The sequence below is a fragment of the Magallana gigas genome, chromosome 5 (assembly GCF_963853765.1).
Source record: "Magallana gigas chromosome 5, xbMagGiga1.1, whole genome shotgun sequence".
NCBI lineage: Eukaryota > Metazoa > Mollusca > Bivalvia > Ostreida > Ostreidae > Magallana > Magallana gigas.
In genome coordinates this window covers 14,500,106-14,519,043 of record NC_088857.1, presented here as the reverse complement: position 1 = coordinate 14,519,043, position 18,938 = coordinate 14,500,106, and the positions used below count along the sequence as shown (strand labels likewise).

Here is an 18,938-nt window from a genome sequence, read left to right as displayed (position 1 = left end):
TACATCAAGAAATTATATGTTTGAAAACTATTCTTCTAGCTATGTGATTTAGCATTTGTACTTAGCTATTATCCGTCCCTATGCAAATGTTCATACATGACATATCTCTCTCTCTCTCTCTCTCTCTCTCTCTCTCTCTCTCTCTCTCTCTCTCTCTCTCTCTCTCTCTCTCTCTCTCTCTCTCTCTCTCTCTCTAAAATACAACATTCCTGAAATATCAGGTTTATTGAAAGTGATGAAAATGTCAATGTCATACCAGCATTGCATGTTAAACATAACTCAATCAACAGATATGATAACTCAGTATGCGTACTCGCTACTTTAAGATGCAGATATGTTTATAATAGGGCGAGCAACGGAAATGATGGGCATGGTTGGAATGGAAACAATATTGCTGCCTTGACAATGTGTACAGTCCCTGCCTTCTGAGCCAATGAGACGATAAAAAAAGATGTATAACCCCCCTCTTTTGACATAGGTTAATTACATAGGTGAAAGTCTGTGTAACCTAAAGGCTTCAATTTTTGAATTTTAACGACGCTTAGTATGCTTAGTTTGTTGAATATGTACCGTTGTTAGATACTGAACACATTTCATTTTTTATTAGACCGTAATGTGCCAAAAAAATTATTAACTTTCACTTACAATAATTACTGTAGATCATAATAGAGGCATTGGTAGACGCAATGATTGGCGTTTGATATGTTAATTAATTACAATTATAAATTATAATTAATGATTCATAGAGAAGATTCAATTCCGATTGACAGTCAATTAGTACGTTATGTACAGAAGGAAACATTTTGGATGACTAATTGTCTTTTCAATGAATTAGTTCTATTTATTAATTCATGTGTCCAAATTTGCAACAGTTTCCAACCAATGTGAAATTATTTTTTTTACTTGTTATTCTCAAAAATTTAGTTAAGATGGATAATAAATTTTAACTTAAACGTCAAACAATACTAACGCTTTGGTCAACACTCTGACTCGAAAAAAAAACCCAACATGAGCGCTAAATAAATAAAAAAAAAAAAAAAAAAAAAAAAAAAAAAAACATGAGCGCTAAAGACCTACAGTATCCCCTAATTAGAGCGAATTTAAGATTTTCAAATGCATTAAATAAACGTGATTTTAATTACATTATAGGCCGGTCGACATCGTTTTAAATTACAGATCATTTTTGTTCTAAAACCCTTTACTGATGGATATCTTGTGAAATTTAAGGTTATAGAAGCAAACGTTTTGTAAACATAAAAGCACAATAGCAACGCAACCTTTATGCATCAAAGCTCTAAGTTGCGAATTTTTATAGAAGTATTTTAAGCATAATCCATTTAAAAGCTTTTTTCATTAATATTATAACACTTTATAAGATATTTATTGTTGTTACAGATATAAAATGTTTCAGTAGCTCAGTATGGTAAGACATACTTTTAAAAATTGTGTGGATGTTCAAAACTTTTTCCTTTTCTCTGCAAGGTGTGTTCTGGTTGTACCCGAAAATCGGGCCTACGTGTAGTTTACATGTTTTCAAGAGTCATGCCAATATCAATCTAGCGCTCGTAACAAGATTGCACAGTAACATGCTGTTATATGAACCAAAAAAAATTAATAAAATAAAATATTAAAAGGTAAGCAAAAGGAGAGTAATGTTGTGTTAACCATTGCATAACCAAGAATATTTTTCATAAGGCATGTTCTGATCCCAAAAGTATCAACAAGACTTGTTCGCTCCGCTTCTTTTTAACCGTTGTTATATTTGGTGCAAAAGGGATACATGTACTTGGCCTATGATATTTGTTCGATATTAATGATTTTTAGCAACTTACTCATTTTTTAAAATTTGAAATTGAATAACGAAAAAGGTCTGTACTTGTTTGACACGTTGATATTGGTTTTTTAAGAAACTAAAAACTAGATACCGGTAGTACATAGTGCAGAATTTGAGAATGATAACGCCCATTTCAGTTTAAAAGACACTCTTTAATCTTAAGCCTACCAGTCGTACCAAAATCATTCACTGTTTTATCTTCATATAATTAAAAGGGCGATTCTTTAAAGAGCAGAGCAATACATAAAGTTAAAAATATTGCCGAGAATTAATAATGATAAATTAGGTTTAAAATGAATATTTTATTGCCCATTCAATGGGGTAAAAAGAAAGACAAAAGGGGAGTTTGATATATTACGGCATAGTCTTAAATCAAACAAAAATTCGCGGGAAAAAATGATCAAGCACGCCTAATCAGATAAGGACTTTAATGTAAGCCTCCCACAATGAGGGCTAGGGCGATGTCTGTGTCATGAATCACGATGGTTAAGTCTCGCCGACTTTCCCATGATTGATAGGGGGCATTTCATTCCGAGAAACTAAACTCTATTTCCAGAATAAAGTGTCTTAGAATAAACAGAAAAATATACCCCCGAAAAAAGGGTTGAAACTGACTGAAGATAGAATCGTTTTCAATATAATCAACGTTACTTAAAAGAGAATGTAAAGGCGTCTGAGAAAGAGGTCTAAAAGCTTCAATAATCAATCCATCGGTCTTCACATTTGATCACGTGACCAACAAAGTTTATATCCAAGTGAAATTTTCAACTTCGCCATTTCATAGTATAGACTTAGTATAGCAAAGGGCCCTATCCGGACACCGTAGTTTAGGTCTTTTTTCTTCATAGCATCTTTTCAACGTCAAGTTTTAGCTGTACACCAACATGGTAATGACATTATATGTCTGCTTAAAAGATCCGAGTTTCATTAGATGAGACAATCACATCTTATGAGTACGTCCATTTCGTATCAGCTTTTTGAACGCTATGAATTTCATAACTTTATTATTCTACAGGTAATCTGGCCAGTTAAAATTGGTGTCTAATCATCAGCTAAATAGATTATGATCAGACATGATTGTCACTAACACTGCAAAAATCTATCGATTGCAATTCGTCATGACTGATGTATAATCCATACACGTGTGTTTGAAACCATAGAACACACTTTGACTGAAACCAATCCATGAAAGCACACCTATAAAAGCTGTCCGAGTTTACGAAGATTCGTAAAAAGAGGTACTAGTATTTGTTTTTTTTACTCAATGTATCTATCACTGATAACACCTTTACGAAAATAATATTTAACCGTATATATTGATAAACTGTGATACAATCATTAATTTTGTAGAAGCATACAGGAAGTTTATGCACGCGTTACGAACACAAACATGAAAATATGCAAATTTTAATAACAAAAACTAAAGATTATGCACAGCGCCTCGCCCGGAAGTGATTTGCATATTGACTGCGCATTCCCATGCAGTCATGACATGACAAACACGTCAACTCGAAAACATTTCTGAGAAGGTTAAATGTATAGTAACATTTATGGCAGACCCACAACTTCTAAGAACGTATTTTCTAAAGATTTACATTTTCACTAGCTTGCCATCAGTGTTACCTTGGAGAAAAATTCTAGAAATGTTTAACATAAAGTTTATGTAGTTGAAGACCTATAGCGGCAAATTTATTCACTTGTACTAAATTGCCATCTAAAACTAAAACGAAATTGCCACCATATACTATGTACAAACCTAACTGCTACCTTACCATTTTATTCTCCATTTTGCGACTTTATAGGCAATTTTATCTCGGAATTAAATGTCACAAATGTCATTTTACTCTTCTGAACCAGGTTTTTTTTTTCAAATGATGACTCGCCGAATTTCAACAATCGGGAATCACATGGGACGTTTTAAAACTGTTTCCATCTTTCCATTTTTTGGTTAAAAAGTAAAGAAGACTTTGATGATCAATTCCATCTAAAACCTGTAATACTTGTAGTATATTTGTACAGCTGTACTATTCAATATCTTTCAATGGTATGAACAGAAGCCTAGAGCTATTTTGGGGAGTTGATTTCAATGAACTCTCCTATGCAGTCACCCTTGCAAACCGGAAGTGAAAAAGTGTTTGGACCTATTAGGCACAAATCATCACCACTGACAAGAGATAGTACTTGAAAATAATCGAAAATTCTATGTAATGAATCTTCAGAAGCATTTCTTTCAAAAACTTATTTACAAATACTTCGAAAAAGTCAAATTTTAAATGCTACGAACATTTTAGATCTTTTTGTAGTAGTTTGTTTTCCTACGCCAGAGTTCAATATACTCTCGTTCAACTAGACGTTCGACTGTCTCCATAAATCGCTGGCTAGCAAAGAGTCTCTTTGTTTCTCTTTCAGCTTGTTGGACATTTACGGAGACAGCCGAGCGTCTGGTTGAACGACAGGAGTTCAATATCGCTTAGATCCATGTAATTTCGCGAAAATGTTTCGATTACTAATACATAGGTAGATGGAATTACTTCTATTTTTAAATATTACACAATATGATTTATATTGGGTTTTTTCAGAATTATTTTTGGTATTTGTATTAAAACAAATAATGTGGTTAATTCAAATACAGCTGAGACACTTCTTGCTTTACATATTTTTCATTTTAAAATAAATAATAGTGGATAAAATCAACTCCCGTGAGTACTTCGGTACTTTGTTTAAAACTTATAGTCATTTCAATAGAGCCAGTCGTCGGCCACTGTTGTAAAAATGGTAAGGAAACGGGTAGAGATTATTGAAGAAATCAGAGCTTATATAAAAGTTCGCACAAAACTCGGTCATTCGGTAATTCAGATTGTTACTGATTTGTAGAAGTTTATGGGTCTGATAAGGTATTATAAGAGACAGTTCGTAGTTGAAGAAAGAAATTTCTGACTGACACAACAGGGTCCGTCAAAGATGCAGCAAAATCTTGCCGACCTGTGACTGTAACAAGAAAGGCAAATGTCTCAAAAGTCAGGGAAATAATTGAGAGCGATGGCAGATACACGATTCGTGGTATTGCCAAAGCTGTTGGCATATCGCTATCGCGGATACATTTCATGTTCAAGCGTATTTTGAAAGTACGAAAGATTTCTGCCAGATGGATATCGTGAATATTGACGTGATAAAAAACAGGTACGAAAACAAACCGCTACGCAATTTGCTATATTTCCAAATTCAAAATCAAAGACAATTTGCAAATATTGTTACTGGTGACGACACATTTGTTAACTTTTTCGAACCATTAAGAAAAATTGGAAACAAAATATGGCTAATTGTACACGGTAGATGGCCTGTAGTTGCCAAAAGAACCAAAGAAGGTTCCTTCTTATTGCATTTTCTTCTCATGATGATATAGCCGTACAAATAGGTATTTATTTACCCATATGTTATACTAAAAAAGCTCAGGAAATATTGTCATAAACGACGCCCGTCGTGCCAGGATTTAGGCATGTTCGTCTACTTTACGATAATGCCATATCACATCTGAGCTTGTGAAGCATTTCTAAAGTCGGGGAAGGCTACCGTCTTGCCAAACACACCACACTCTCCGGATCTAGCCCCACGCGACTTTTTCTATCAATTTTCCCATGACGCATTTCATTTTTATTTCAGAAATGGATTAAGAGATTGAAATTATGTATTTCAACCCGCGGAGAATACTTTAAAGATATATAATATTCATTTCACTTCTCGAATCGAATGCTTGAGATATGCATGTAGTATAATACACATTACATATCGAACAACCCTCGTATATGTAAATGAAGTTACATATCTATGTATTCAGTACAACGTGGTTTTTAGATATTCGAGGGTATCATTTTTCGCGCACATAGTTTCGAGGCTACAGGAGTGAGTGATTTTCAGCCACTAACATTCAGTATTAGTTTTACTGCGATAAACATTTTTTTGTGGTTCAATTCAACAAATTTAAGAAAAATACAAACACTGCAGCTAGTGTTAACAAATATTTATTTATGGTGAAGGAAAGCATTTAAAAATGCGAATTTTGCGAATGATGTTATTCAAAGATACAACTAAAAAGCGTCTGAAAATGTTTCTCATAACCTCTACAAATTAACTCTAAGATTTTATTTAGGTCTAGATCTATTGTAGTTAAACCTTCAATGTATTCATTCATTTATTTCAATCTCAACACCACTGCACAATGGTACACAGAGATTATAATGATACAATATGTGGTATTTCTTAATAATTAACAATGCATGCGTAAGCGAGAGAGAGAGAGAGAGAGAGAGAGAGAGAGAGAGAGAGAGAGAGAGAGAGAGAGAGAGAGAGAGAAACCATATACAACTCTGACTCGTTAATACAAATGTGAAGTATGGGGGTTCTAACCTGGGGAGCATTTTTTATTTATTTTTCTAATAAAAGCACATATTTTCCTCAAAGAACAGTGTTTTGCACTTGCCATTATAAATATAAAACTAATAGCAATAAGTGACATGTTACTACATGAAGATATTTGGCAAATCTGAATGGAATAATGAAATGAAAATGCTGTTTCGTTAGACTTTAAGAAAAAACATTTCACAATGTACTTACAATAATCAAATAACATTATTCTGTCAAAATTAAACTCGGTATATCACATAATCATTGGATCTCGAAAACTTTCCATGAAAACTAAGAATTAAAAAAAGGTACGTTCTTTTGCTATCTTCCTAAAAACGCGTAGCTTGCTAAAATTAGTGTTAAAAAAAGTAATTAATAAAACTTGGGGATGAATGTCAAATTATATTCAGACATTTACTAGACGGAACTCCTGAGTGAAAAAACAACAAATACGTTTATTCTTTTCAATCCACTCATAATGGGCGCAGTCCTCATGCTGTGGCTGCATGTTTTCAGGAAGTAGATGTTATAACAGAACTCCGATCAACAAATTACTAAACGTCGATCTGACATTTTGGATTACGTCGGTTAATTGCATTTATAATCAGTGAAAAAGGTAAATGAACGAAAAGAGGCTCTTTAAAGGGAAATCCGATATTAAATTTACAATTCAATATCTAGCGTATTTGTTCATATGCCGGCATGTTTGTGGAAAAAATACCTGAAGTTTGCCTAAGTATATTTTCATCATTATTATTTTTTGGGGAAAACTGACTATCGTTTTTAACATATTTTTACAAAGGAAATTCTGCATTTAAAGACCCCTTGGTCTAGAAGCATCCGCATTTTAATTACCATTTTTTATCATGTCCAAAGAAAATATGTGTGTCATTCATAATTTTTTTTCTTCACACTGAAATATAGGAATGACTTGTTGAAAACGTGGAATGACGCGCGATCGATCATGCAAGCCTTCGCTCATTTGAATTTCAAAATTATTAAGGGGTTGTAGGCACGATTCATCATTGTAGGGCGACAGTGTGGACATTAGGTTTTATAAGGATAAGAGACTTGGAACATTCGTTTAGAAGTTCACACGAGCGTGTAAAAGTAACAGCAAGGGTTTTAACCTCAGGGACTATACACCATAGTAAGTTTTATAAATATATTCTATATATATATATATATATATTAATAATATACACTATACGTTATTATCAGCACACAATCTTACACACTTAATCAAAAGATATACTCTGTATTTAAACATTTCTGAACAAAAAAATATAAGTTTGATCCATATCTTTTTGCTTTTTTTAAATTAAAAATAAGTTCTTTAACTATTGATTCAAAGATTCTTCACTTTCACGAAATATTTTTTTTCATATAGAATTAGGACTTCTGTCGTTAACACCAAAACATGATGAAAGTTATGGTTATAAACAGGATATTATTATTTTTTTTTTTTACATTAATGACTTGTTTTGTGACGATGATTCATTACTAACCATTTTCAAATTAATTTTCTAAATCAAATTCAGTTGGTGTTTAGTGTAGGAATAATGATTAGCTACATCATATTTACGATGAATATCAATATTTCTTTGTAAATTACATTGTTTGTTGTGTATCAAAAAACTTTTATTCATTAAGAGAGAGAGAGAGAGAAAAGAGAGAGAGAGAGAAAGAGAGAGAGATAGTTGTTGTAAATTATTAATAATATTTAAGTTAAAAAAAAAGAAGCAGTAATGTGAAACAAAACTGACCAATTTTGATTGCACAAAAGCAACATATCACATTTGCAGTCAGAACCGGAGAAAGGCTGTCATATTCCCCATTATTATGTTAATGATGTGGGAGTAACGACAAATTGTTTTCTGACACTCTGCTTATAGGTACAGGGACCCAGACATCAGACCTAGGCGTGGTCACTCTATGTGTGATTGGCCCTATACCTGATTTCATAGACACCTAAAACAAATTATTTGGTTAACGTAACGTAACAACATGTCTTACATTCAGAATAATTGAAAATCAAAATTTTTATTGGTTTGAAATAAAGAAATTAAAGCTTTACGAGATATGTGTTTTACTTGCATTCAATAAACGACAAACTACAAAACATTATAGCTATTCCATGCAGAACATTTTGTCAAATGAAAAATACGTTCACATATTTAAACAACTTTTAATTTACTAACATTAGAGCAAAGCTTACATTATGTTGTAGCGTGGATTTTCAATTCCTATCGAGGATATTTGTAGAATGTCGACGTGTCCTCATCTTTCATATTGTGCTTCATGATGAAATTAACTATTTATCACCTTTGACTCTGATAATGAAAAAAAAACTCCATTAAGATAGCTATATACAGAAATTAAGCCTAAAAAAAAACAACAATAGTTTTAATTCACATGAAAATGCAGACACAGTTAGAAAACGCCTTCCTCAGGAATTTGAATGATTAATAATTCATTTTAAAAACTCATTATTTTTTTACTTTCAGAAAGGTTGCACATAGAGTGAATATAAAAGTAAAGTGCACAGAACGTCACTGATTCATATATATGCTGATCTTCTGTCTTAACTGACTGTTATCCTACCTTTACATTCCATCTTAATTTTTTTTGTAGGAATAATACGATGAAGATAAAGGGAATTCTGATTGTTGGATTAATCATTTGTGTAAACAATGGTAAGTTTTACTGGCTATTATTTACGAGTCTAGGATGAGGTGGTACTATTGTGTATTCCTTTTCTATCTCCCTCACAGAAGAGTTTGATGTGGAATTTAACCACTAATTTACACGTTATATAATACAAAATACTTTATTGTGAGATATATCAAATGTAATATAAAGTATAAGGAAGAAAGTTATGATATTCATAACTTCTAATATTAAATTAGACTGGCGAATTAGATAATTACCTGTAAAATAATTGACTTTATTAATTTATTTAGTCAGTCTTTATAATCCGAATCACGTGTTTTAAAAACCACATTCCGGCGTCTGACCAGATTATAGAATGATCAATCTAATCGATATGGTCTATTTGACCTTGAACTTTTAATGGCCTTGAAATTTGACATTTAGGGTCATAAAATAAACATTCTTCATCTTGAATATTTTTAAATATGTACATGTATAGGTAAGTTAATGTTGATTTCACGCCACATAATTTATAGCAAAACTAAATATGCCTCTTAGATCTGAAAATGTAGGTTATTTGGGTTTTTTTTTCATCCCACGAAAAAATTGTATTTACCTGATAAACATGTATACTAAGAATAGGATAGCACCATAACGATTTGTGTTTGTAATCAGGTTACTAGAATAATAAATGAGACATGAGAGAGAGAGAGAGAGAGAGAGTGAGAGAGAGAGAGAGAGAGAGAGAGAGAGAGAGAGAGAGAGAGAGAGAGAGAGAGAGAGAGAGAGAGAGAGAGAGAGAGAGAGAGGATACACTGTTTACTAGTATATTTATTTTTTGACATGTTTTACAATACAGTATTTGCAAAATGGCATTGCCGTAATAAACTGACGGGGGGCTGTCTGAACGGCGGAACCTGTAACAGTGACTCAGGGGAGTGTGCTTGTGTCGAGGGCTTTGAAGGATATAACTGTGGGCTAGAGACGGGTACGTAAAATGCTGTACAATTATAGCACTAAAAACTTTTGCTGAATTTCATAGTATTTTAAATTTGCTACTCTTCTCATGAAATTCAAAATTTTTCACACTGCAGCAACGAAATGTGCTGATGACAATACGGCAAACTGTAGAAATGGAGGTATATGTTTTGATACCGACAAATGCTTCTGTACAGAGGATTATATTGGAGACAAATGTGACACGGCGCTCTGTAAGTATATAAACTGTATTCTACTGAAATATGATTTGATGATGATGATGATGATGATGTCTATGATATATATATGATATATATATATATATATATATATATATATATATATATATATATATATATATATATATATATATATATATAACACTAACACCTATAACGACGAAGCCCCAGTGACGGGCATTTTGCTTTGTTCTAAGCGTAATTTGTTATAAAGTCAAGGGGAATGAAAATCGCTTTGCTGTAAGCGTCAATTTATTATAAATGTGTTCACTATAACCGTGTTTTACTGTAATATATGGATTCTTTTTAAATTTAAGAGGGACATTTTTGTGGATTGATAATTTTAAAAAAAATTCCTTGGGATGGATTTCCATCCTCGTATTATGAAATAGAAAAAGGTGAATTCTGTGGACAAAACAACGATATATGACTGTGATTATATCGAGTTTGTTTTTTCATCCAGCTTCCATGACGTGTCGTGGGGAGGGTACAGACATCACGGTCATTGTCCCCACTGGTTTTGGAGGAGAGATCTACTCAACTCAGTCTAGCGAAGCCACGGATGACATGGCGCCCGAGGAATGCCAATTTAAGGCTGATACCCCCCGGGACGACGGTTATGTACCGTACAAATTCACCATTCCATTTGACAGAAGCAGCGCATGCGTAGATGCAACCTTGAATGTCACTGAAAATGAGGTAGATAATTATTAAATTTTGATATATATTTTTTTTTGGGGGGGGGGGGGGGGGGGGCTGGTAAAAAGTATGATAACGCCCCTTCAGTGTTTGATCATCTCAAGACATTATACTCAAAGAATCACGATTCTTTATTCCTTAATCTGTGCAAATAGAAGGAACCTGTAGCTGTATTACAGTGATTCAATATGTTTCGTCGAGAAATACATCTACAATGTATTTTTTAAAAAAAGCCATCAAGTTAAAACTTGGAGCACTAGTTATAATCAAATAAATACATGTAATTCTGATCGATGAGTTCCTTTTTTAACTTTGTTTCAATTAAATAAGCTTTTCACCTCAACATTGTTCTTTGTTCAATGTTTGTATACATGTACCACAGAATCAAATGACTAAAAGAGACTAACATAATTATATACCTGTACAATCTATTCACTGCAGGCTAAATATTTGTAGGTAAATATAAAATGAAAGTATTATTTCGTAAACAGTACACATGCTGACAAATTCAGCATGATCTTGTAGTACATGTATTGACATAAGTCCTATGTTTTTTATTCTCCGACAGAATGGAGATTCCGTGTACACGTCCGTCGTCGTCAAAACGTACAGCACAATGTTCATCACGGACTTCGATGAACAGCTGACCTTCGTCTGTGTCCACTCCAGCAATAACTTCACCCTGGGGACCAGGCTGGACCAAGTCGACCTCGATAAATCGTAAGTATTGACTTTGTTCTCTGCTACCGTTGGTTTAAGAGGATCGTGAAATCGTGGTCATTTTCGAGACTATTTACCCGGTAAAAATGTACATCCGTAAGAGTTTCGTAATGAAATTCGATTATATCAAAATATGATTGAATTTGAAAATGGTTTTTCATAACTGAATTCTTGAAATAAACATCAATTCTTAAAATTTTTAGAAAATTTTTATCATAATGAGTAAATCGATGACCACCTATAAGAAATGCATTTATTCCATGCCAACAATATATTTTTAAAATAATGATATTTTTATACAGGAAAGATTTGCAGAAGGATAAGAAGGACGAGTCTTATTCCCCAGTCCGAATGAACGTACTCGACAAAGATGATGCTAATCTCACTGGCACTGTTAATGTCGGTGACGTCATCAAACTTCGATTTTACCTGGATGACGAAACAGGTGAGAATGAGCAGTGTATTAAAACTGCATGTATTTCACTCACGCCTATCATTGACACAGGCTAGATATATGCCGTTTAAAACCTTCAGAAATGGTAATAAAAGCACTTCACCTCACTTTCTCGAAAAGAAAATCTTAGGCCGGAAGTAGGTAGGGACCTATGAGGGCCTGGGAATGGGTATAAAGACATAACCATAATAAATAGGGTAAAAATTAAAGAATGCATTTCACAATCAGCTTTCTAGTGTTAATTATAAAATCGAGGTTTAAACGGCATAGGGTCCATAGGTGCACAAATTCGTAATTCCGATTAAAGTGTTTTAAGCCAACACCAATACATGTTTTACTCAACTATAGGCCAGTATGCGGGTTCTCATTATCCCTACATCCAAAGCGTCAGTTTAAAGCATACCTTGTATATCTCCTACGTTGGTACGTACCAGTAGATTAGTGTGTGGTAACTATGACAAAATCGTGTATATTCTAACTAACAAAAACCACCAAGATTTGGCTCTCTACTACTTTCCGAAAATAGTTCAAAATCGGGGCTAGATATAAATAGCATCCAATCACTAACTGCGTGTGCAGCTCTCGTAATAGAGAGGCAAATTTGAAAAATATGTGCATTTTGGGGGAATATTAAATTCTACTTTCTTGGTGGGGTAGTTTGTTACCAATACAAATCAAGATTGATACAGAAATTATTTCTGAAAGTAAAGATTAGATCTCCACACAGTATTCTACCAGCGTTAGAAATGCACACACGTGCTTCATTCCTCCGTAGATTTTGAATTTACGGAGTGGAAGTTGAGAAAAATTGAACAACTTGTTGTTGTAAATTATGTTTTTTCAATTGCCCCTCTGTAAATTCAAAATTTACAACATGACACCTCCAACACTTTTAGAAAATATCTCTCAAGATTAGATTTTCTCAAAGTTCTTGCTTCCATGTATAATTTTATGTTTTTAATTGACGCCACCATTTAAATTGTAGATTATTGGGATAAACATTAAAACAAAGCAAAAGTAGCGGTGGACATACAATATTTATCAGCAAAACAAAGGGCTAGAAAACTATCCGCGCCTAGCGATAATTAAACTTCTAGTAACAAATCAGTTGCTTTGTTTTATTTAGTTTTCTATTTACAAGAATATAAACATTTGATTAATATTTAATTCGTTGACATTTGCTAAATAAAATGCGTATTCAAATTTGATTAACGTTTGCATTATTTTGCATTTTGTATTTACTACTTAAAATTGATTTACTGTAATTACATACAGGTGAAAATGCACGTTTTTTTTAAGAGAACGACACGTGAATTTCACGCAAACACAGCATTTCTGTTGTTTCTTTGCTTTTTAACCTGTTCATTTACTTTATAGTTTGTATTTATCAAATTATTGAAATGTTATGTTAAGAAAATACATTTTATTTTTTAAATTTTCCTTTGTAGTGTACAAATCTTTGAGAATGGAGAAATGTGTAGCAAATGATACCAGAATTGAAGGAGGAAGTAGTTTTGAATTCCTAGAAAATGGGTAAGTATAATATATATACCGGTGTGTATATATATATATATATATATATATATATATATATATATATATATATATATATATATATATATATATATATATATATATATTATAAATGAATATTTTGAAAGAACCAACGTCGATCATTCCTTTTTGTTCTGTTCTGAATGTAATTTTCGACCCATTCTCAGTTGCCCAACAGATGCTGGTGCCTCTATCATGGTGAACACAAATGGCCAAACGCTAACAGAAATCGAGCACCCATTTAATGGAGGAACTGTATCGGCAGCCGTGTTACAAATCTATGCTTTCAAATTCAAGAGCACAGGAAATGTAGCTTTCAACTGTCAAGTCAAGATTTGCAAAGAAGGAGAAGAAGACCAATGTCAACCTGTAAGTTGTATTGAATTTACTACAGTCGCAGTTTGCAGTTTTTCTTAACACTGCTCTTAATCCCTGTTCGTCATTCCGTCCAAACTTAGTTTTCTCTTATGGTTTTCTCTTATGAGACTTGATTTGAAACTTGCTGTGTGGCTTTTTAAAGAAATACAACAGATCAATTTTGAGTTTTGTTCAGAATATCGATCAACAGGTGATCAAGAAATTAATTTTAAAAGACTCCGATTTTTCACTTACGTTTTTCATTTTAAAAAACATATTTTCCCGAACGTTCTCCCAATGATTGCTTAGGGTATCCGGGGGGGGGGGGGGGGGGGGGGGGGGCTTGTGCAATACTTTCATAATGCTTCTTGGAGTTGGCATAAATATGCTAATATCTAAAGGTGCAATTTCAATCAATGAATACACTGTATATCTTCGTTTGTAGAGATGTGGAGCTACAGATGAACTTATACCCGCTGGGGGAGAAAACGAGGGTGGTGCTGAGACACCAGCGGAGACACCTGCAGAAACTCCCGCCGAAACACCTGTAGATACCCCTGCTGAAACACCTGTAGATACCCCTGCTGAAACACCTGTAGATACACCCGCCGAAACAAATGTAGATAACCCCGCAGAGGTACCAGAAACTGTGCGAAGGAAGCGACGATCAGCATCCGAGGAATTACAAGAGAAGACCTTCTCTGCAATAGTCTCGGTGGTTGATCCATTTGAAACACAATGGCGTAAAGACAAAGTTGGTAGCAGCACAGCGGCGCCATCACCAACAACGGGTGAGTCGAAAAGAAATAATATACAAACAACGTTTTATAACTTATACTTTAATCGTATTTATTGTTTATAAACTAAATATTATCATAGAATATCTTTATTTGTTAAAGACAGATTGAGACGCGCCAAGATTCAAGTTTCAAAATCCTAATTCCGATCAAATTTGTGCATAATATTAATGTTTTCATTTATTTTGTAATAAAAGCCATGTTTTGAATTTTTTTCCAGAATCCCCCAGTGAAGAGAAGACATGCTTCCGCTCCCAGGAGATCCTGATCGTCATCATAGTCATGTCGGTGTTTGTTTTTATTTTGTTAGTGGCATGTCTTGCCATGTCATGTGCCATTCTTAAATTACGACACAAGTTTAATAGCCATCACCAAGAAAATGAATCTCATATGCCTAGATTCTTTCTCCCTCATGCCAAATTACAAGCTTAAATTAATAGCTGAATGCCTCTTGCATGGCTAAAATTTCTAATAAAATAGTCTTTTAAGGTTAAGATATATTTCTTTTGATTGTTTATTTTTTACATGTAGATACGGTTTAATTTGTTTATTTGGTTATTTTGTTTAAATGTTTATTTATGGAAACGTTCTCACCTTGTCTTATATATTCCGGGTATTTCATATTGCATGTAGTCTTATAACCATTTAGTCATCATTATTACTAAATATCGTAATTAATGTGTATGATGTGTGAATGATGTTTGTTCATAATAGAGAACCCTATGGATAAGAGGTGTGTGAATTAACTCGGGGAAAATGCTTGTTCGTAGAATTTTACTATGTATCAAATGTATTTGTGTTGTGTTGTTACATTTGTTACATGCATATTGCTGTAAAATAGGGACTGAAAACTTACACAATGTACATAGAAGAAATTTTATACTGTAACTCTTTGAAAATAAAGTATTTTTATAAAAAGCCATGTTTTTTTATATTTAAAAATGGACATGTTAAGCATTCTTGTTAATGCTTGTTAACAAGTTTTTTCAAACACACAGTCTTGTGGCCCATACCTGTCTCTTTAATGCTCGTACTATCCAAAGATTCTGACGGAGCCAAGACCTCACAAATATTATTCTAGAGGCATTAAAGTATGGACTTCTATTTGGTTTTTGGTTTTTAGTAAAAATGTAAATGTTGAGTATGTAACGATTAAAAATGATTTTTAAGAGAATTTTCACTGTTCTAAAACTGTAATTGATAGGTAGAAAAGTTTGGTATACATTAGAAGATAATTTTTGCTGATTACTTTTGAAATATAATTGCACATTGATTGTATACCTTAGTTCTGTTTCTGTAAATCCCACTGATATGTACACGCTGTTGTATCAGTAAAACCGTCCCACGATTTGAGTAGACGCATATTAACACATGGAAAAATTCTGACTAGTTCATATCAAGCTTATAGAGTTCTAAATAGACCAATACTTTGGAAAACATGCGTAGCTGAGAACGCATTTTATTTGTTTTTAATTTAATGAAGTTTTTACTTTTCGTTTCTTTTTATCGATCCTTGCCACTGGGGGCATTATAGCCCATTTATTCACTTATCTTCATAACAAACAGAACTATATTTTCATTTGACTACATTTCTAGAATTTTTATTTTAAAGAGTAATTGTAGATTTTAGAGCTAACCTTTTTTTTTAACAATAACCAAAATTAAATAATTGAATATGGGAATACACGTGTCTGCATTTTGAGCTGAAGAGCCCGGCTTTAAGTATTTTCAGTACTTTGATTTTTTTTAGAGTAAGCATTGATAAAATCAGTGATTAACCAAAAACATGCGATATTAAATGAGATTATGGCATCAAAACTTTTTGTCTGAAATCATCAAATGCACGACAATTTTATAACTGTTTAGTTTTATTTCTTAATTAGAATTTGAAAGGGGACGATTTTTTTAAACGTTTGTAAATATAAGACCTGCAAAATCACAGCAATACCCTCTGCCATACAGAAATATAAGAAACATTTCATTTTACTTTTTTCTTACGAATGGCTGTAAATTAGTCAGTTTAAAAAGATCAAGTTCAATAGGACGATGTTTATGAAGTTGAAAAAAGATAACCATGCCAGCTTGTATTGTACTCGTATAATAAACAGTAAAGAGTCGTTTTAAACACTGCCTTGTTAATTATAAAATAATTACTTAAAGTCGAGTGACTGGTCACATTTGAATCCAAGGAGAGAATAATTAAAATAATCTTTCTATATTTCCAATAATATTGTATTTATTGTTCAACATGTAGGGAGAGGGCGAATTAAGTTTTTATACTTGTGCCCAATCCCATTGTAATATACAATACATGTATATTGTTATATCACCAGTTACCGTTTGATGCCGAGGATATTTTGGAAATGAACTTTGCGCAAAATTGAATCCGTGGATTCTATGTTAAGCTGAGAAAATTACAGCGATCTGTTTTCATTTACTCTCTTAAATGGCTTGTTTCTTCATACATATAACAAAACAAATGTTGACTGTGTTTTGTGCAACATTGATAATATTAGCCCTCCCCCTTAGGATGAAAATATTACCCTCCGTTTCGCGTCGGGCAAAATTTCGTCCCTATACAATATAATCAATGTTGCCCTCAACCCCAGTCAATATTCATATAATACATGTAATATACGTTAAAATTAAGCTTTCTATGTACGTTACACACGGTTTTTTTTTTTTACTACATCGTTGAAATCAGTTTATGTACATGTAGAGATATCCCATGAGTTCCAAAAAAATTTATAATTAAGATTCGCAGTTTGTACATTTCCTTTGCCAGAAGGAGTACGATTTACCTTTATTTTGAAAATTTTAGACGGGGCGCGCGCCGGATGCGCCCCCCTCTGAATCCGCCAATGTATTGTAAACTGTATATTTTCCATAATGCAAGCACAGGGGCATCGTATCCGCTCTACACTCTATGACATATATTTATATAAATAATACACCTTGTGTATTATTTATATATATGTCATATAGTGTAGAGCGGATACGATTTCCCTGTGGAAACAAAATTAAAGAAGATGGAGGAATAAGATGCGCAAATGACCATTCGGTTTAGTCGCGAAATATCATTTTGAATTTATTTTTTCCCAATTAAATCATTCAAATATATTATAATACAAGTTTGCAAAAGCACAATTTCTAACTATATTAAGTTTTTAATATATTCAACAAATGATACGAAAAAAATATTGCATTAAATATTGGTGGTATCGAACCCATAACATAAAAACCCTAGGTATATAAGGTTAGTTTATATCAGGTGCTCTAACCACTGATCCATTTCAGACACAAGAAAGTTGGCTGTTTAAATGTTATGTGTGACTTTGGCCACGAATTTACGGACTTGTATTATTTTTTCAAAACGTTCAATTGTTGGGATACAAAATGATATTTTTAATGTACAGTGGGTCATTTCTCCACGTTTTTGTTGATTAAAATCGGTTTGTTTTCCATTAGACTTTATTTAGATAATGAGAAAAATATGGAGCATAGACCCATGAGAGAAAATGCCTTGAAGTTTTAAAAAATGACACTATTTGCAGGTTTTAATGTGTACGAGGGTTGTTCGGAAATTATTGAGACAACATGGATATTTCCCTTCCTAAGTGACGAATTAGGGGGGAAATTGGCATGAACATTTAAGAAACCTAAACAAATAATTAAACAAAAAATATTCTAAAAATGTTTACTATTTTGTTTACAATGGTAGGTAAACAAATCGGTGGTCGGGGTACCCGGCGCAAGCATAAACTCGGAGAATAATAAAACTAAAACATCGTCTATCTAAGTGTCTGCAAAGTAATAGTTTATAATAAAAGAAATCAGATTATATATGTTTATTTTGCTATTTATTATGACGATCTTTTGATCAAGTTTCACTTCTGTTCGAGTTGAAATACGGATATGGTACAGATATATTTACCAAGCAATATAAATCTGACAACGACAGTATATTGAATTTTGACGTCAAGGCGGCGCAGCAAATGTACATCAAAGTGGTGGAAATTTCGGGAAAAAATCTTTTCAGGGCACCCAATTGCTTAAAAAAAAAATATACGATGGCAAGGGATAGAGGGCTTCAGTTTATCGTCTTCTTTTTCTAATTGTTTAGCTAGAATTCAGACAAAGTGACTAAATATCAAGTACTTTTCGCACACTAAATGATGTCAACAGTTCTAAAATATGTACACAGAATGACTGTAGGTATTTGACTTTTGTTTAGAAATAACCCGATTTATTCC

At 33.0% G+C, this 18,938-nt stretch overlaps 1 protein-coding gene across 1 annotated transcript; it reads left to right on the top strand.

The window, feature by feature from the left end:
* The first annotated feature begins 3,053 nt into the window (after nt 1-3,053).
* Nucleotides 3,054-15,603, top strand: LOC105346107 (EGF-like domain-containing protein 2). Its single transcript, XM_066085402.1, has 11 exons — nt 3,054-3,072; nt 8,870-8,931; nt 9,747-9,875; nt 9,982-10,098; nt 10,568-10,803; nt 11,372-11,523; nt 11,826-11,968; nt 13,426-13,510; nt 13,699-13,900; nt 14,334-14,679; nt 14,906-15,603. The coding sequence occupies exons 2-11, from the start codon at nt 8,880-8,882 to the stop codon at nt 15,115-15,117; spliced, it is 1,674 nt and encodes a 557-aa protein (XP_065941474.1). The 5' UTR covers nt 3,054-3,072; nt 8,870-8,879; the 3' UTR covers nt 15,118-15,603.
* Nucleotides 15,604-18,938: the final 3,335 nt, after the last annotated feature.

Coding starts and splice junctions, on each gene's coding strand:
- LOC105346107 (XM_066085402.1), top strand. CDS start 8,880: ATGAAGATAAAGGGAATTCTGATTGTTGGATTAATCATTTGTGTAAAC. Junction 11,524..11,825: donor CAAGTCGACCTCGATAAATC/GTAAGTATTGAC, acceptor ATTTTTATACAG/GAAAGATTTGCAGAAGGATA. Junction 14,680..14,905: donor GGCGCCATCACCAACAACGG/GTGAGTCGAAAA, acceptor ATTTTTTTCCAG/AATCCCCCAGTGAAGAGAAG.